General features: G+C 44.8%; 1 protein-coding gene across 4 annotated transcripts in view; it reads right to left on the reverse strand.

Moving 5' to 3' along the window:
• Positions 1-20,482, reverse strand: part of Dixdc1 (DIX domain containing 1) — an 86,570-nt gene that overhangs the window by 65,447 nt on the left and 641 nt on the right. For 2 of the 4 annotated variants that reach the window (XM_085688731.2, XM_048417270.3), the window contains exon 2: positions 19,200-19,291. In XM_085688731.2, coding sequence (XP_085544857.2) covers positions 19,200-19,256 — 57 coding nt within the window. In that variant the 5' untranslated portion in view covers positions 19,257-19,291. Of the gene's footprint in view, positions 1-9,438; positions 9,724-19,199; positions 19,292-20,482 lie in introns of those variants that run through there. The other 2 variants (XM_048417271.3, XM_085688732.2) reach the window with 2 other exon arrangements.

Raw genomic sequence — 20,482 nt, forward strand, 5'->3', positions numbered from 1 at the left:
AAAGGTGAAACCAGTGGGTAAGACGAGAAGATGGAAAACACCAGGGAAAGGAATACTAAGTTTAAGGAAATTAACAGTGAGAACTGGGTTTTGAGCAGTGCCAGGATTCAAGACATCAGGTCAGATGTGGGAATACACACCTGGAACACAGCACTCAGGAGGCTGAGGCAGGAGGATTGCTGTGAGTTTAAGACTACCCTGGGCTACACAGTGAACTTGAGGACATCCTGGGTGACAGAATGACTCTCCTTCTCTAAAAAGATGTTTTTAAAGATGTGAGCGACATGGGGGAAAAGTTCCAGATGGGACCTTGGTCAAGTGGCCCAGAGGTGTTAATTGCAGCACAAGGGGCATGCGGGAAATAAGTCGTCATTATGACGAAGCCAGAAGTCCTCCCATGAACTTAGGAGACATTAAGATGCTGCGGCTACTTTGTGTTATGCCCAGATTCATATAGTTTTTTTTTTTTAAAAAAAAACTGATAAGTAAGTCTTAAGTTAAATTGACTATTTTTTTTTAAATGACTAGATGGCATTTGGGGCATCTATCACCACTCACACAGGCGGAAGTCAGTCAAATGGAATCTAGCAAGAGTGTTCAGAGCTTCACTGCTGCATGGGGAAACGCTTACCCGAGGTGAAGGGTTAGATTGCTCTTCTCCAGGACTCAGTTCCACATTTTTCCATCTAACTTGGGTGGGGGGTGGAGGTTCCAACTTCTTAACTGGGGGTCTAGTGTCCCTGAGGCCTGGAGATATCTGCACTTCTCACTTAGAGGGCAGAAAGGACCCTGCTCCTTTGCCCTGAATGCCTGCTGCTGGCTCTGAAAAGCCTGATTTAAAGGACAAAGTCATTCTTGTGAGGAGCACCATCCACTTCCCCTCGGATGTCAGATGCTTACCTTAGAAGAGGCTGTGGTATGGGCCCTGCCCTGCCTGGCTCAGCTGCTTGGCTTTAGCAATAACGGATCAGGGCATCTTCCTCCACAGCAGATGAAACACTGTATCTTTTTAAAGCAAGAGGCTGCACTCTCCTAAGTTCCACCAGTTGTTTTAATTTCACCTCCCACCTTTTTTCGTATTACAGTACTCTTTTAACTGTAACTTATATAAAGCTAGATATTTGTTCTGCATTGCTACGTATTAAACCTTAGGTCACAACATACTCAACAAGCACTCTACTTGAGCTATAGCCTCAGTTCACCAAAGCCAAATGTCTTAAAAATATTGTATTACCTTCATCTATTTATTTGTGTGTGCCTGAGTGTGTGTATAGGGAGGTTAGGGTATGTGAACATATTATAACATGCATGTGGAGGTCAGAGGACAACCCGGGGGAGTAGGTTTTCTTCTTCTAGCATGAGGCTCCTAGGGATCAAACTTGGTCATCAGACTTGGTGGTAGGCCATCTCATAGGCCCAGAGTTTTAGTGAGCTAAGCTTAGTTTTTTATGTGTATGGGTGTTTTGCCTTCAGGTGTATCTGCCCATCACAAGTGTGTACGGCGCCTGTAGAGGCCAGAAGCAGCCACTGGATCCCCTGGAACTGGAATTACAGATGGTTGTGAGTCACGATGTGGGTGCTGGGAATCAAACCTGGGTTCTCTAGAAGAACAGCCAATGCTCCTAACTACTGAGTCATCTCTCCAGCCCCAGAATTTTTCTTAAAATAGGTCTTCTCTGCTTAGGACTGGGGTTAGGAGGGTCTTGGAGCCTAAATCACTCATGTTCTTTTCTTCCCTGCTAAACCTCCCTTCCAATTTCCCTGCTCCCCCATGCACCTGGCTACTAAAAGAACTAAAAATAAAAGATTCATTTCAGTTGTGTGTGTGTGTGTATGTGTGTGTGCACAAGAGAGAGATGGACAGACAGAGATACAGAAAGAGAGAAACACAGAGACAGATGGACAGACAGACAGACAGACACAGAGCAAGTGCCCCAGAGTCCAGAAGAGGGTGTCAGACCTCCGGGAGCTGGGGCATGTGTTTAAGGGCAGCTTAGGGGCACTTGCTGCTCTTACAGAGGACCCTGATTTGTGTTTGTGATCCCAGAGGTGTTAAGATGAGATGGAGACAGGCGGACCCCTAGAAGCTCCCTGGCCACCCACTCTAGGCTCCTTGGCAAAGTCCCAGGCCAATAAGGGAACCTATTTTAAACAAAGGCAGAAGGCACCTGAGGAGTGACCTGCTCACACATGTGCGCATGTATGCACACATGCACCTGCACCCACACAAACACTTAGATGTTGTGATAAACCAGGCTGCCCATTTACTCATGAAAAGCTGTCTGTAAAAGAAGGAATGAAGACATCCCTGGGAAGGGGCAGAGAGCTGGGGAGCCTTGCTGCCAGAGCTGGGGCTCTTGCTTTTCACTAAATCTGAAACGCTGCTGTGGCTCAGACTTTTCGGTGGTTTAATTTTTCAGATTTTCTTAAGAGTCCATGAGTCACTAAATCCCACTTCCGATTTCTTCTTGTTCAAGTTGGGTTTTGGCACTTGCAGCAGGATTTTCACAAAGAAAAAGGGGCAAGGCAGACAATTGGTATATACTGTGTCCATGATGGCACAGAACCTGTCGACTTTGTCTAGACTTTCACCTTTAAGTTGTTCTGGGGAAGCTATAAAGATGCCAGTGTCCTGGGCTAGAAATAGGGCTCACAGCTTAAGGGCACTTGCTGCTCTTACAGAGGACCCTGATTTGGTTTCCAGAACCTAAGTGTCAGCTCACAACCCACTGTAACTCCAGTTTCAGGGATCTGGCGCTCACTTCTGGTCCCCACAGGCACCAGGTACTTAGGAGTGCACCAGCATATATATGTGTGTGTGTGTGTGTGTGTGTGTGTGTGTGTGTGTGTGTGTTACACATATAGGCAAAACATTCATAAATGTAAAAAATAAATGGTTTTTAAAAGATGTCAGTGTAATGGATAATTCTAGAAAGGCAGAGATTTTATGATAGCTCTGAGTCAGGCCTCCGAGGAAGGAGAAATAGAAGCAGCAGAGGTCTAGCTATCTAAGCAGGCTTTGAGTCTGACAAGGCTCATAGGTGACCGCTTTCATTGGCTTCCTCCAAATCACTCTGTGTACCTTAGATCTGGGTTCAGACTCTCAGTGTAGACAGTTCTAATCACATTCTTCATCTGGGAAGGGACTCTTGGCCTTGAAAGCCTTCCTGCTGCTGCACAACTTTCCTTCTGTTTGTCTTTAGGACCTGCCCTTTCCTCCCAACAACTTCATAACCTTAGCCTCTGCTTCCCGCCCTCAGCAATGGAGATCAAAGACTGTTTCTGCAGAGGCTTTGTTTGGGTAAAGCTGCAAAAGCAGGTTGTAATTTTCACCAGGGAACTCCATGGGACCCACTGTTGCTAGATGAGAAATATCCAAAGGCTTTGGCTCTGTGGCTCCCTGCTGGCCAACCAGGAGAGCAGCAAGTACTCGAGAAAGTGCAGAAGGAGACAGAACTGCCAGAAAGGAAATCAGCTTAACAGTGAGACCAGCGGATACCTGTTTAGAACTCAGACTCTCCAGCAGCAGCAGGTGAAAGACAGGCTTAAGGAGCTCCTCAGACAGAAAAGTCCAGTTTAGTTATGATGGGGTTATATTCTGCCAGCAGAAAAAAAAAAAAAACCCACAATGTTGTATTTCTTTTCTATTAATTCTTTTTTGTTTTGTATTGTTTTTCCAAGACAGGGTTTCTCTATATAGCTCTGGCAGTCCTGGAACTCAGTCTGTAGACCAGGCTAGCCTCAAACTCAAAGACTGGCCTGCCTCTCTCTGCCTCCCAAGTGCTGGGATTAAAAGCATGTGCCACCACCGCCCGGCTCTTTTCTATTAATTCTTTTGGCCCTTTACTGATGCAGTGTACTTTACTTCTTGTACTTGGTGGTCGGTTGGGTTAACATAAAAATATCATTAAAATTTCTTCTTACTCAAGAATATAAATGGACAAGGATGTTTATATCAATGTTCAGCAAAAGATCATATAGAAAAAGGAGAAGAGCTAAGGTTTTTCAGAATGATACCATTTCATAAACTTACCATAATCTTATAAAATTTCCAATAATTATAAGCACTCTAAACAGTCTCTGTTCCTTCATGAATACATGTTACGTTAGTGTTCAATAAATGCATGAGAATGAATCTTTAGTCAATCTATAATCTAATCAATCTATCTATAGTCTAGGGTGTCTCTTAGTTTAGAAACAGAATATCTGGCCCACCGTCAGAGCTTCTGATACCAGATTCACCCCCTTACTAAATGTGGCCAGTGAAGGCTACGTGTAAGACCACTTCAATGGGGATTAGCTTAGGAACTAATATGGAAATTCATTCCGAAAAGCATGGGTTTGAGCCTTTGGTTCCTACAGCCAGGACAAAGCCCATCAAGGCAGATGAAGTGTTATTCATGTTCAAACTCTCTAAACCACCTGGGGGGGGGGGGGAGTGGCACCTGGCAAACTGTGCCCTGTCGCTGCTGCGCACGCCTGGTCTGCCCATCACTCAGCATGGGGAACACACGGCTGCCCAGTAGCTTTCAGCCAGGGAGCATCTGTGGAGCTGGCAGCGGCACCGGTGGGAACAAAGCCAGTGAGGCTGTGTGGGGAGTGAGGAAGTCAGCCTAGAGAGAAAAAAATCAGGCTGAGAGGAAGAGTGCTTCGTTACCTTAAAAACTTAACGGGCCTTTAATTTCTACAGCGGAGTGCTGGGGAATTCATTGTGAGACGCCTGAGAGCCTCTTTTAGGCCCAATGCTGCAACTCTACTGCATGGAAAGCAGGAGGCACTAAAGGGGATGCTTTCCTGCCTGTCAGTTCTTCCCCTTACTCAGTATTCCCATGACAGGATGAGGCCAGACAAAGGCTCACCCTCTGTTCTCAGGGACTACCAAGCAGATAAATTCCCTGCCCCCACCCTTCCCTTTAAAAAACAAAACATTTATTTATCTATTTATTTATTCATTTATTTACTGGGGGGATGGGAGTGTATGGGCACCTGTCACGGTGTGTGTGTGGAGATCAGAGAACGGCTTGAAGGACTGAATTCTATCCTTCCTCCGCGTGGGTTCTAGATTCCGAACTCAGTTCACCAGGCTTGGTGGCAAATGCCTCTACTCACCGAGTCATCTTACCACCCTCGTGACTCCGCCTTTTTTCCAGATAGGGACTCATTGTGCTGCCCATGATGATCTAAATATGCCAACACGGGGTCTAAGCCACCCTCCTGCCTCCACCTGCTGAGCGGCTGGGACCCCAGCAATGCGCTACTTCCCTCAGACAAGCATGTGAGACCTTAACGTGACTTTTTAATATGTCTCTTTTCTAATCAGAGAAAAACAGGCAGGGAAAAATCTGCCAGTTCACACAGCCAGACAACTGGCTTCAGTTTCAGCCTCTTAACCATTCCCAGCAAAACTAGGCATAAGTTCACTCTTTTCCACAAGCAACATGTCTGCACTACCACAAAGTTCCCAAGTATGATGCTTTCTTTATCTTCATTGGCCTGTGAACTCCATTAGGAAACAGATTCTGTTATTTGGTTTCTATTTCCAGAGCCTGGCACAGTGCCTGGTAAACACAGTCATTCACTGAGCACTTGGTGAGTGATTGCCTGCACACGTATGCCAGCTAAGCGGTGGTGGTGGTGGTGGTGGGGACCTGACCTCAGTGAACACGAAGGTGGATAAGTATTTGCTTCTTTTCATGCTTTTATTAGAAAGTGTTTCTTCAATCTCCCATAAACATTACTCTTTTGTGATATTTATGACATTTAGCATTCTATTGGGGTTTCCCATAGGTTTTGTCTCTCCCTATACACTTCTCAAAAGCTGTATACATATACATACACACACATATGTATGTATATATATATATATATATATATATATATATATATATATATATACCCATCATTCAATGAACAAATAAACGAATGGTTATTGGTCAAACCATATTATAAATGTAGGTCTATTAAAATCCCCAAATAAAAAACCTTTTAAAGTTTGTCCCCCTAGAGAAACACTGGCAGAATTCATATTGCCAAAGACAACGTTAGTATAACAACCAATACTAAGCAGCTTGAACTAGGTGTTGAGGGACATTCCTGCAACTCCAGCACTGAGAAATGGAGACAGGATGATCAGGAATTCAACATCATCCTTTACATACAATGTTCAGGGCCAGCCTGGGTCAATGAGACCCTGTATCAAAAACAACAGGCCTTAGAGATGGGTCAGCAAGAGAAGCACTTGCTATGTAAGCATGAAGACCCGATACCCAGCACCTACATAAAAAGTCAGGCCCAGCAGCACTGGGGAGGCAGAGACAGGTGGATCCCCAGAGCTCGCTGGCCAGGCTGGCTAGTGCAATCAGTGAGCTCCAGGCTGGGTGAGAGGCCCTGTCTCAAAAAGCAAGGGGAGAGTAACTGGGGAAGACACTTGGCATCAATATCAGGGTTGTGCACATATGTGCCACACACACCCACCACACAAATAGCTTTGAAACAAATGCAAAATAAGGAAGTAAAGAATTACAGAAAACCCATGCTAGCCAAGGTGGGTTACCAATGACAGTAGCTAAAATCTGTGGATAACTCACAGTAAAAATTAACCACATCAATACAAGATGTATGTATCAATACAAGCATCGCTGGCATGAATCAGTTCTGTGACGTCTTTGCCAGGCATGCTGAGGCCAGGCCTCTAGGTGGGCAGTGTGAAGAAAGAAGATCCTGTCACACACAGTTCTATTTAGTGGCATACGGACTGAGGAGAGACCAGCAATAACTAGAGGGAAGCCTTGATTCAAAGGGCAGGGTTTCTCTTTGCTGCTGGGTTTCTTTATAATTAACCAATTAAGGCCATCTCCCTGTCTCCTGTGGGAGTTTTCTCTGCCAGGAAGAATGAGGTTGCAGCCCTAACCACACAGACCTATAATAAACCATCTGGGTGATGAAGGATAGCTTCAGATATACTTAGATTATTCCCAAGAGGTGGCTGAATGTGTGGTATTCTTAGCCTCAGTAGAAATAATTTCTCAGAGGAATCAAGTGTATTCTGACACTATCTTTTAAGTCCCCAGTTATAGTCTTATCATACGACTCTAACAAAAGAGATTGAATATTACTAGGTCTATTAAGCAACCTTGAGCCTGGACTAGATCAAACAGGGCTCCCACCAATCATACCAATTACTTCATTAATTCTGTTATTCTGTAGCATATTATGTGATAGTATATGGGGAGGAATGAAGAAAATGTTGTTATGTATGTGAAAGATTATGTTAACTAAATTTAGCATTAATATTTATATTACTTAGAGGTATAAAATCAAAGTGCTATTTTGGTTTTCAAATCTACTAAGGATTCTACTACTAAGGAGCACACGAGCCTGCAGAGAGAGCAGTTTGTGGGATGGGTAGACAATTCCGACATCACAGGGCGCAAAGACACATTACTGAATTGTTCTTAACAGAAGAGTTAATCACAAAGTTGTCTGCCTGCTGTTTTTAGGAATATTCCATTACCACTACAGGAAAAAATATATATTTCACCTCACTTTCCCCTTGTTTTGGAAGAACTGGATATTAGGCAATATTTATGTACAGAGGCATGGGAATAATAGCCAGGCTGCTTCAGTTTCACATGGGTCTTCAGATAAAGATTTAGAAATGAAAAAACCCAGCAGAAAGCAGAGGCTAAGACTTGGCTCTGTGCCAGTTGCCTTCTACTCAGAAGGTGGGTCCTGACACCAGAGAGCTGGGTTAAAACAGAAAAAGAGAGAGTCCATGAGAGGAGCCGGGGGCTTTTGCCACAATTGGTGAACGGGCTGGATTGGCACAGTTAAGGACCAGAGAAGGCCCAGGGGCAGAGAGTGAGAAGAGAGAAGGAGAACACAGGAGGCCCTTAACGAGGTGTGATTCCTGGCTCTCTGTGTTTCACCTCAGGGTCTGAGGCTCTTTGTTAACCAGTCCCTTACTGTGTTCAGTCGGGAGTGATGGGAAGATGAGGAGGCCAGTCCTGCAGGCAGGATACACACTCTGCCGTCAATGAAGGTTTGTGACACCCCTCGGCCAAAGGAAAATTCCAGCACAGTTGGTCATACTGGCAGAACGTTTCCGTTGGATTTTTTTTTCTCTCTGTGTGTGAGGAACAAGGCTGGGGCACAGGGGCCAGAACTGGGGAATGCTCTAACGCAGGTCGAAACACAGGGCTTCTTAATTAGAAACAGGGATCAAGGAGGGAGCCTGTCGTGCAGCTGTAGGAAAAAAAAAATCCTACATGGAAATTCATGAGAATGGTTGGTTGCCTCTAGGGGAAATGTTGGGTAGGGGGTGAAAGCAGGGGATGGCACAAAAGGCTCTTCCGTCTTGCCTGTAATGTTAATATTTAAGAAGAAAATTGAGTTGGGGTGTAGTTCAGTGGTAGAGCCCCTAGTCATATGCAAGGCCTAGGTGTAGTCACTGGTGCCTGGGAAAAGCATGATTTTATATTTTATCTGACTAAAACCTGATTTTAAAAACACAAGGGCTGTCTTAAAGGGTGGAGGAGTAGGGCAGTGGCAGGGCATCCACGCTCCCCTCCCCGAGAAATTCATAAAGGGAGAGGTGGCCAGAGGGAAGAGTGGGCAGAAAGCCATGGCCAATAGCCTATGCCTTCGTGGCTGCTGGAGTAAGGCAACCAAAAGGATTAGTGAGGAGCAGGGGCAAAAGGCAGGGGTCTCCAACAAGAATTGCCTGGATCACAACAGAAGCAAATGGAAGAGGTAAAAGAATTCTGAGAGAAACTTGTGAGGAGAAAACAAGCCTAGCCCACCTTTCCTGTCAGATTAAGGCTCCTCAGCAGTTCTCACAGGAGGGAGCACATACTGGCTCCTGAAACTGGGCCTGTGACCCAGGTTGCTCCTCTCAGCCAACCTTGTCCTCACGGGTGGAGGGCACAACGTGCAGGACTCAAGGAATTCCCACGTGGAATGGACCCCTCGTGTGGACCACCCGCAGTCTCCTGCCCACTCAAACTTTCTACCAATGCCACACCACCACACCCCTCCCGTGACTCATCCACTTAGCTCCTGAAATAGAAAGAGCTCCGCTGTCTCCCGTTCAGGACTTCCCTTAAGGATGTCCCTGGAGAATCCCTGGGAGTCGTGAGGTCCACCTTTCCTGCAAGGAGATGCCTTCTGAGTCTGTGGTCCTAAAAGATCACCGCACTCAGGAAGGCCACCATCCAGCTTAGAGAGAGGCCCACCGCCCTTCTGATGTCCTCAGGTTCGAGCATCTCTCTGCACCGCACCCACCACCTTGACTCTGCCACCAGGCTCTCCAACCCTGACGTGTGTGATGTGCTCTGGGCTTCCCCGAGGATGCCCGCCCCCCAGGATCCCCTTCCGGAGATTAGGCGGGAGGCACGGGGAGACGGGGGGAGCTGAGGGTGGGAGGAGCGGGGCAGTTACCTCATTGAAGCCCTCCTGCAGGACATCCAGTAAGTTCCCGCGGGTCAGGCAGGCTAGCATTGTTCCTGCCGTGGGGCTCCCCGGGTGGGGTCGCGCCGCCGCCTCCTCCCTCTGCACACAAAGGCGATCAGCTCAGCTAGCTCTCTGGGATCTCTCCTGAGTCCCGCATGCCACTTACTGGAAACCGAGACCCGAGCCAAACTAGCGACTTGCACTGGGCATGCTCGCGCGCGGGCCGCAGCCGGAGGGGCCGGGCGCCCTGCTGGTTCCTATAGAAACAGCCGGGCGCGCACGGCAGGCACGGAGAGGTAAGAGGCGCTAGCGGCCAGCTCCGGGCCGCCCGAGAGTACGAGGAAGCCGAGGGCGCGCGCACACGCTTCTCCGGACTGGCGCGCGCGCGCAGCGAGCACTCACACACGCGTGCACACAGACTCACACGCGCTGACACAAGTGGGCTTGCCAGCGTGAGCTTACAATCACTACACTGCAGGTTTGGAGGCGGGCGTCCCCGCGCGTGCGCACGCACACGCGCTCGCACGCGACCTCACACACGCACACACACACACACACGTATTTACTCTGCTCACTTAAGGCTGCAAGCACCTCACCACAAGGTGGGTGTGAAAAGGAGTGAGTCACAGGATTCCCCCACCCAGTTCTTCAGACTGACAGCGACCTTTTTCCACAGAGGACTGGTGAGGCAGCCAAACGAAGAGGAAGTAGGAGGACAAGAAACAAAACAAAAAAAGAGGAGTGGGGGTGTGTGGCTTTAAGTATTAAGATATAAGCAAATAAACAGTGTTAAACAAATCAGAACATCACAGCAGGAACATCAAAGATAATCCACTGATGACCAAGGCTTTACCGCATGAGCTCTCTTCAAAATAGCTGCTGTGGGGTTGGAGAGATGGCTCAGCCGTTAAAGACTAGGCTCACAACCAAAAATATAAAATAACTGCTATGGTTGGAGGTGGGCAAGGTGGCTCGGGGAATAAAGACTCTGACAGAAGCTTGACACCTGAGTTCAATCCAGGCACCGTGTTAAAGGTGGAAAGGAAGAACTCACTCCTCTCTGGTACAGGCGCCCGTATACACACATCATGCTCTCTCACGTTATTTTAAAAATAAAATAACTGCTAAGAGCCAGCATGGCAGTGTACACCTGTGATCCTTTACTGGAAGCTGGAAGCAGGAGAATCAGGAGCTATCCTTGGTTACATAGTTGGTTTCTGGTCAGCCTAAGCTATGTGAAGTCCTTTCAATATAAAACAATTATATATATACACTATATATTTGTGTTATACACACACATACATGCACACACACACATACAAGCCAGACCTGGCACTCTAGAGGCAGAGGCAGGTAGATCAATGAGCCCAAGGCCAGCCTGGTCTACATAGCAAGTGTTTTTAAGAACACTGGTCATTTGTGTGTTCTTGGAGTAAACTTTGAAAAAAAAAGAAAGAAAGTCAAAAGAATGTCCACATTACATTCCATCTTGTGATCCTAGACAGACAGGGAGAACTTTTTTTTTTCTTGCCATTCACATAGTTACAGGGAGAACTTACAGAGTTTTAAGACCCAGAAAAGTCAGAGCCTTGTCCAAGGACACAGCTCGTCAGGGACACACAACTCAATAATCAAGGAATTACAAATCATGTTCTAGCCTTCCCGGATGCTCCCCTCAAACCCCATTAGGGCCTCAGGGGGAAAAAAAAATCACTAATGAGCCAGCTATTGAGTCTTGAGAAAAGGAAAGCCTTACTTGGGGGCAGACTGGCTGGATAGCTAAAGCTGCTAAAAACCAACGTCTCCTGGAGAAATTGCAAGCCTCTGACCACAAGGAGCAGGAAGCCCGAGTGTCAACCTGCGTCGAGCCAGTTGCTCTGCTGGTTAAATCCTGCGGGTTCCACCCTGGCTGAAGCTGGGGGAAGCTGTAATACCCAGTCAGACTGACCCTGAGCGGCCTGTCCTATGTCAGCAGACCTCTCTGTCCTTCACACTTAGCTGTGGAGTGTCATTGCCAAGACTCCTCACCACTCCTTCAGTTCCTGGCAGAATGCTGCCGGGAGACTCATGCTTAAGGCAGTGGAGACCTTTATAAACAGAAGCACAAAGCTTCCCATTGCATAGAACTGCATGCAGACATCTACATACCTAATGACGCCAAACCAAAGCGGTCAGTTGATGAGTCAGTAGGCATCATGCCAAGAGATCAGTCTTTGATGAGAGCGATACTTGGGAGCTCAATGCTTTGGAGGAAAGACTTATTAAGCAACTTATTTATCATTTTACTCTTTTGAGGCAGGGCCTCAGGTAACCCTGACTGGTCTCCAACTTCCTAATTAGTCAAAGATGACCTTGAACTCCTAATTCTACTGTTTCTGCCTCCTATATGCTGGGATTACAGGCCGGTGCTATCACACCTAGCTATAACAGACTTATTTTTTTAATGTGTATCTGAGTGTCTGTGTGAGATTGTGCCATGTGTGTGAAGGTCTCCAAGGAGGTCAGACACCAGAAGAGGGTGTTGAATATCCTGTAGCTATAGTTAGAGGACGGACGTTGTGAGCAACCCAATGTGGGTGCTGGAGAACCAAACTCAGGTCCTCTGGAAGAGCAGTGAGCACTCTCAACCACTGAGCCATCTCTCCAGTCCCCCATACTAGATTTTAAACCTCCAAAAGTAATGATTTAGTTTGGCCCAACTATTTATTTCATATAAGAAAGAACCCACACCAGGAGACAGCCTCTCAATAAATCAACAAAGGGACTGAGATCTAAACAAAGGCCTCTGAGGTCTGGGCCTCTGCCTTGTGCAACGGCCCTTGATGGCATGCTGGAGAAATTAAGATAAAATCAGAGTGATTTATTTTAAAGCATATGGCAAAAATCTGTACAATTCCCCCAAACCTAGAGAAGTAGTGTCTATTAGAACTTTCTAAGATAGAAATATTCTATATTCTATATGTTGTCCAAAACAGCAGCTACTAGTCATGTGTGGCTATTGGATGCTTGAAATATAGCTAAGGCAATTAGGCAGCTAGAATTTTGATGCTAGTTAATTTTAATTCATTTAAATACAGATGACATAATTTCAAAATATTTTGTTCACTGTTCTGCAGAGTACCGAGATGTCTCTCCTCAAACAAGATTAGATCAAATACAGCATGTCTCTCATGATTAGTAAAAGCACAAAATTCCCGTTGGGCCATACAGTTTAAAATTGCTCAGAAGATATGCTTATCCTGTCTGGGAAAGAACTGTGCTTAGCTCTAGGGAACATGAATATAATCTATTCCAGCTTTCCTGCCCTGTGCGGTTGTGATATCAATAGAAGAGTTGGGACACTAAGTGGGTTAGATGGAAGTAGGTTAGGAGGAATGACTGGGGCAATAATCAATACAATGTAATGCCTATATTACATATATGGAAAAATGGCAAAGCACTGGGAGCTGCAACCCCTCCCATTGCTGCAGGCCTGGGGGAAAGCAAGGACTGCAGCAAACTGCTCTCCACAGGTTCCTGCTTCTTCTTGACTCTGCTTCTGTTTGTCCTCCTCAGTCCTGCACTATCTTAGCATAGTATCTTGGCAGGTACTTCCTCTACAAACCAAAAGTCACTCAAATATCTACTGGAACAGCAAAACTGATGTAATTTTACTATGTTCCGAGTCCTATATGAAGCATCAACATGTGTACATTTGAGGGTCACAATTACAATGAACAGTTTGCCATTTACATATGAAGAGAGATTGGAGGTTACATATTTTGCTCCTGACCTAACTGTTGAGTGGGGAAGCCAAAGTCTGGGTCCCGAAGCTTCATAAACTATGAGCACTAGGCACCGAGCCTACGGCTACACATGCCAGGCAAGCACTCTGCACGGGGCCGCAGCTCAGAACTTTCATATGACACTTGCCACAGGAAGGCACTACTAACCTAATGTTCTTAGACGGATGAATGAACCAGTGGAAGAAACATGAGCAAATGCATTCAGACCATCTATTAATAAATAGAATAACATGTTTGCATAATTAAGGCTCTAAGCCTTACACAAAGCTGTCATTTGGTGAAAACACTGCCTGTGACTCCTCTCTGTGTAAACCCAAAATGTGTGAGGTTCACACCTATGAAAAATTTAACACATCCACTACAGACTGTCATTCATGATAAAAAGATGCAGAAAAGCAATTTAAATAAACCAGTAATTAAAACTATCAATGAAATAATCAGTGACTCTCTGAAATAATTTATTTTCTTTTTTAAAGATTTATTTATTATGTACTCAGTGTCTGTCTGCGTGTATGTTTACAGGCCAGAAGAAGGCACCAAATCTCCTTATAGATGGTTGTTGAGCCACAAAGTGGTTGCTGGGAATTGAACTCAGGACCTCTGAAAGAACAGTCAGTGTTCTTAACCTCTGAGCCATCTCTCCAGCCCTCAAATAAGTTCTTAATCTTCCTTCTGTTCTCTCTTATCAGTTAAGTTCTTTAAGAGCCACATGCTTACAACTTCTGCATTTGCATTCAGAGACAGCGGCACAGACACACACAGAAAGGCTTGTGCCCGACAGGCAAGATGACCGACATGTCCTGGCTTCCTAACTGGGTGTGTATGTACGCATGTATGTATGCATGCACATAGTATGTACGCTTGCATTACAGTGCTGGGGGTTGAACCCAGGGCCTTGTTGCATGCTGGGTAAGCACTCTCTCACTGTATACCACATGCCTAAACTGTTCTTTTGTCTCTAGAGTCTTCCATTTGCCCGTCTATATTCGTCATAATCATTCTCGGACAATAGATTCAGGATCTTGCTCCCCCGGTGCCCGTTGTTTTTACACTCCCTTTCGTAGCACAGCAGATAGAAACTCTTTGTGCCCGGCTCTGAAGGCCTCCCCTGGGATCACCTCTATTCGGGCTAGAAGATTCCGAGATTTCTCAGGCTCCTTTTTTACTTCTGCGCTTTCACACTGACTCTCCCTGCTTAAGCGTCCCACACCCCACTCCCCCGCCGTCCACATCGCCCGCATGCCTCCTTCAGGCTTTGCTTTCTCCAAAAAACTTCCCTGACCACACTTTTCTTTCTGTTTTTTTTTCTCCTTCCTTTTATTCTTTTAAGTGTGGAGAATTAGCAGGGGCTCTCTGCACGCTAACTGAGCGCTCTACCACTGCACTCTGCGCTGTCTTCTAACCACTCTTGATTTTAATCTGTTTTACTCACCTCCGGAGACCCATGGCTCATTCCTGCTCAAATGTTCATGAAGACCTTGGTCCTTCTCCTACTGCCCTATTTTAAATGACAATACTCCCTCATACCCACACTCCTATGTGTCTCTGCCTGGTTTATTTTTATTTTTCCTAATAGCCTTCATCATCACCTTGGATAATCTGTGTTTATTTGATCTTTCCTGTGTGGGGAGTTGGTGGGTACATATGTATGTACGTAGGTACTCGTTTACATGTATATTCATGCAATTAGAGGACAGAGGTCAGCATTCACCTTGGGTTGTTTTGTTTTGTTTTGGTTTGGTTTTGGTTTTTTGAGACAGGGTTTCTCTGTGTAGCCTTAGCTGTTCTTGACTGTACTGGAACTTGTAGACTAGGCTTCCTCCAACTTACAGAGACCCACCTGCCTCTGTCTCTCAAGTGCTGGGATTAAAGGCCTGCGCCACCACCATCTGGCCCACCTTGTTTTTAGAAGAAGGTCTTTCACTGGAACTTGGGGCTCACCAATTATGCTAGGCTGGCTGACCAGCCAGCTCCAGGAGTCCACCTGTCTCTGCCTCCTCAGAGCTGGGATTCTGAGTGGACACTACTACACTGACTTCTTCACAAGGTTTTTGGGTTCAGATTTGGACCCTTGTGCTGGCAGAGGAGACACTTTTCTGAGTTATCTCCCCACCCCATGACCCCCTTTTTTCCTTCACCTTGAAGGATAACCCCAAACTGGCTATCCTCCTGCCTAAGCCTCTCACGTGCTGCAGCTATAGGCACGTAACACCACATCTCACTTCTTGTTCATTTATCCTCAGCATTTCCCTGTTCATAAGGTAAGCTCGTGGTGGAATTTCGTATGTTTTGTTATTGGGTTATCCCTGAACTAAGAACATTTATTACCTGGCACGTTATAGATGCTAAGTACAAAACTGTCTGAATTCATTAACCCTTTTCCTTTAAGAATGAAAAGATCGCTGGGACTGAGTGGATGTCTCAGTGGTTTAAAGCACTTATTAATCTTGCAAAAGACCTGGATTTGATTCCCAGAACCCACATGGTGACTTACAAACCCTCCATAATGCCAGCTCTGGGGATCTGACATCCTTTCTGATGTCCATGGACACGGAACACGCTTGTGGGGTGTGTGTGTGTGTGTGTGTGTGTGTGTGCAGATGACAAAATGGTAATAGACATAAAATAAACCTAAAAAAGATTCAAAGATCAAACCAAACGTGATGGCATATGCCTGTAATTCCAGTGGCTGCAGGAGGATCCAGAGTTCAAGGTGATCTTTGGCTATCGTGAGTTCAAGGCCAACCTCAGCTATAACACCATGCCTCAAAATAAAATAAAATAATAAAATAAAACAAAATCTAAAGGTCTAATCCAAGTCTAATAACACTGACCTATAATCCTAGTACCCCCGGGAAACTGAGGCAGGAGGTTTACACATTCAAGGTCTAGGTGGGCTCCAGAGAGAGTTCAAGGTTAGTTTGGCAACATTTTACAAGGCCTGCAGATGCAGCTGAGTGGTAAAGTGTTTGCTTGGTGTATGTGAGAACCTAAATTCAATCCCAAGCACTGGAAAAACAAACAGGAAACAGATAAATAAATTCAAAGGTTTAATACTTCAGAACTCTGTCACTTAATCCTTACAGTTAATGTAAGGCTGTGGATCTTTCCTTGTCTCTTATGGCATTCGCAAGCCAAAAATAACTTGTAGTATCCTTTTTTTACTTTTTTTTCCTTTACACATGTATTCTCTCATTAAAATCTATGTTGGGTCCCATTATATTTTTAAGGGCCAGGCCCTGCTCTTTTAACAAAAAGCTGAAGAAGATCCACTTATATATACACATCATATACCAAGACTAGAAACAAGGCTGGAGGAAAGAATAGAAAAACCGAGACCTCAGCATCAGATGAGTATAAATGAGGGAACAGAGTGCATAGGGTGTATGTGATAGCCAGAAATGGGCGAAAGGAACAAGACACCGTAGTGAGAGACTACGGTGGAAGGTTGCCAAAGTAACCACCAGACAGCAGTGCTTAATATAAACCATGCCAAAGCAGATATGCAAATGTACGCTACACATCTTTTTTTTTAAATCTCAAGTCAAGTTGTCAGCCAAATAAATAGCCCTTGGTTGAAAATCAGACCAAGACAGCGACATCTGGTGGATGTTTTTGAAATGACCCTTGGGTCTCTACTAGGAAAATACCTTAAGTGCACCTTCTGTACTGCCAATTGTCACGGCCTCACCATTATTAATTACACTAGCAAAATCCGATCTTTTATTAGGACCCAGTGTCTTCATATCTCAGGATCCAGATTTCTGACATTCAGCTGCCCTCTGAAGGATGTATGCAAAATCTGAAGTCACAATTCTTCCATTATAGGTTACTTACTCTATAAAATGCTCATATCTGGTTATACGGAACCAACTTGCTTTGTATTGAAGCAACAAGAGAAAAAGCTTGCATTGAAAAGTAATCCAACACGTGTTCTTCCTCCAAGAGTGTGGTTGTGAAAGCCGGGCTTCTCTTTCCAACTCCATTGGCCACTAGTGAAATAGGAACTAGACATGACTAGTCACTGAACACATTCTTGAGCTGACGTTTACATATTTTTTTCTGAGCCAGGCAGTGGTGGTGCACGCCTTCAATCCCAGCACTTGGGAGGCAGAGACAGGCTCACTCTGTGAGTTCAAGGCCAGCCTGGTCTACAGAAAAAGTTCCAGGACAGGCTCCAAAGCTACAGAGAAACCCTGTTTCAAAAAACAAAAAAACAAAAATAATCATCATCATAATAATAGAATAAAAAACAAAAACAAAAATTATTTCTGTAGGGAAGCGTTCTGTACCCTAAAAATGCTTCCTTTTTTTCTTCTGTTTAAAACTATATCTTGACCAGGTGGTGGTGGTGCACGCCTTTCATCCCAGTACATGGGAGGTAGAGGCAGGTGGATCTCTGTGAGTTTGAGGCCATCCTGGTCTACAGAGCTAGTTCTAGCACAGCCAGGGCTACATAGAGAAACCCTGTCTCAAAAAAGCAAAACCAGAAACAGAACAAAACAAAAACCGAAACAACCCCCCCCAAAAAAAACCACAAAAAAAGAAAACTTATCTGGGCTGGAGAGATGGCTCAAAGGTTAAGAAGGCTGCCATTGTAAGCGGTCAGAATTCCACTCGGTTTCCAGCACCCCTCACAGGCACAATCACACACATTTACGTCAAAAATTAAATACAAAGTCTTTGATGAAAATATATCAACTCATTCTACTAGAATGTTATTTAATATGTAAATTGTATTGTTATACATAATAAAGGGACGGAAATAAAATACTAATTCATGGGTGAAAAACAGTTCCTATCTTTTCAAATATTCTTAAGTTGCTTATTTTCTTTTTTAAATATGTAATTTTTTTTCCTGCGTGTGTCTGTTCACTACATGTGTTCTTGGTCCTCACAGAGGTCAGAAGAGGGCATCAGATCCCCTGGAACTAGAGTCACAGGTATCTGTGGGCTCCTGGGTGGGTGCTGGGATTCAAACCCAAGTCCTCTGCAAAAGTAGTCAGGGCTCTTAACCGCGGAGCCACCTCTCTGGCTGTCAAGTTGGTTATTTTCAATGTGAGTGGTGGAGAGATTTAGAAGTCCAACAACAAGGGACTGATAAATGGTCAAGACGATTATAGCCCATCTAGGCTTTGTAGTGCATACTTGTGATTTCAGAACTCCAAAGGCTGAGGCAGGAGGAGTGCCTCGTGTTTGAGGCCAGCCTGTGATTTTAATTTAATTTTAACACAGTGATTTTAATGCCAGACCTGGATACATAGCAAAACTCTGACTTCAGAAGTCAATCTAGTAGGAGTTGGAGATGCCTCAGCTGTTAAGAGCACTGTTTGCTCTGCTAGAGGACCCAGGGTTGATTCCCACCACCCACAGGCCAGCTCTCAACTGTCTGCAACTCCAGTTCCAGGGGATTGAACACCTCCTCTGGCCTCTGTCAACGCTAAGCATGTGATGTATAGACATACGCAGAGGCAAAACATTCACACACATAAAGTAAAATAATGAAATAATAAAAATGAAAGACAAATATATACATAGCAAAGTCAACAACATCGAAGTTCGTATATAATATGATCTCATGGAAGACATTTGCATAGATGAAAGCACTAGAAGAATATAACCTAGAATATTCACAGTTCACTTTTGGGTGGGCGACTTCTGGGTTAGTTTTAAATTTTTTAATCATACTCTGAAATGTTTCTCAAATGCTGGGTAATTGACACATTTGAACAAACTTTAAGCAATGCATTTATACTGACTAGCAGCTAGAGTTTCTCAACCTTTACCTGGATTTACTAACTTCAGGAAAAAAGTAATGAATTGATGCTAAAGTGAGCTAGAATTCCTACAAGAAGGAGGAGCAGAAAAGGAAGGCGAATATCTTGTTCTCGGCTCTACATCCTGTGGAGCAGCACTGACACTTCTGTAGGGTCATCACACTCCTGACAATACGCCAGAACTTACAGAGGGCGCGCCAGGCATCGCGGGATTACAGACTCTCACAACCACCTGCGTCCCCATCTTCAGCGTCCCTAGAAGAGCTGATTCAGGGCCACCTTAAAATCGGAAAAGATGATAAGTGAAAATACATAGGAGAAGGAAAAACTTCACAAGCTAAATTAACCTAGGAGGAGTCAGGTCCCAACTTAACTCATCTTGAAGTATAAGACTTAGGACCCCAAGGAGCAGCTAAGTTATTAACCACAACAGGGTCTTCTCAGCTGGGTTTTCTCTTATGTGTTGTGTGTAGGAGGGATGGAGATGGTGACTGCAGAGGCCAGAAGTGGGGCTGGGTCCCCTGGAGCTGGAATTACTGGAGGTTGTGAGCTTGGCTGTTGGGAACCAAGCACAGATCCCCTGCAAGAGCAGTAACCACTCTTGACAGCCGAGCCATCTCTCGAGTCCTTCAGTGACATTTTAAAACAATTTTAATCTAGGTTTTCACAGAAATAAGAAGGATGCTTTCTTGCCCCCCCCCCATCTTTCCTACACTTGTCAAAAAATCCATAGGATATCTTCAGATAGCAGAAGAAATACCAGGTGATCTGCTCCCGACACGCATTTCATTCTTCAGAAACGTATTCTTTATACTTAGAACTTTTAACCCCCACAGACAGCATATAAATTGAGGTGGAAGATGGAAGGTTGAGAAAGGGATCCATATAACCCAGGCTGGCCTCCAATTTTCTTTGTAATAGAAATTATATAAATATAGAGATAGAAAGATAGAACAGAGAATATAGAAATAGAGAATGAGTTTGAATTCCTGTCTCCACTCTTCAAGAGGTGAGATCACAGGTGAACATGCCACACCTGGTTTAGCATTTATAACTCTTTTCTTTTTAATTTATTCATTTATTTTATGTGAGTGCTCTATCTGCATGGACCACTTTATGCCAGAAGAGGGCATCAGGTCCCACTATAAATGATCGTGAGCTGCCAAGTGGTTGTTAGGAATTGAACTCAAGGCTTCTGGAAGGGCAGCCAGTTCTCTTAACCTCTGAGGCATCTCTCCAGTCAAGCATTTATAATTCTAAGTCAGAATTTGTCTGCAGAATTTTATGTTTACATAATGCTACCTACAGCATTGTATTTGATCCCCATTGTTTAGAACCCTTAGAAACGGTTATATTGTTTACACCTAGACAACACATAGAAAACAAGCGAGGGAGTTGCTCCACCAGTTTGCAGTGAAAGCAGTCTTCCAGCCCACGTCTTTGGAACCCACTTACAAACTGGGTCTGTGT

The sequence above is a fragment of the Myodes glareolus genome, chromosome 4, assembly GCF_982192425.1.
Source record: "Myodes glareolus chromosome 4, mMyoGla1.1, whole genome shotgun sequence".
NCBI classification, from domain to species: Eukaryota; Metazoa; Chordata; class Mammalia; order Rodentia; family Cricetidae; genus Myodes; species Myodes glareolus.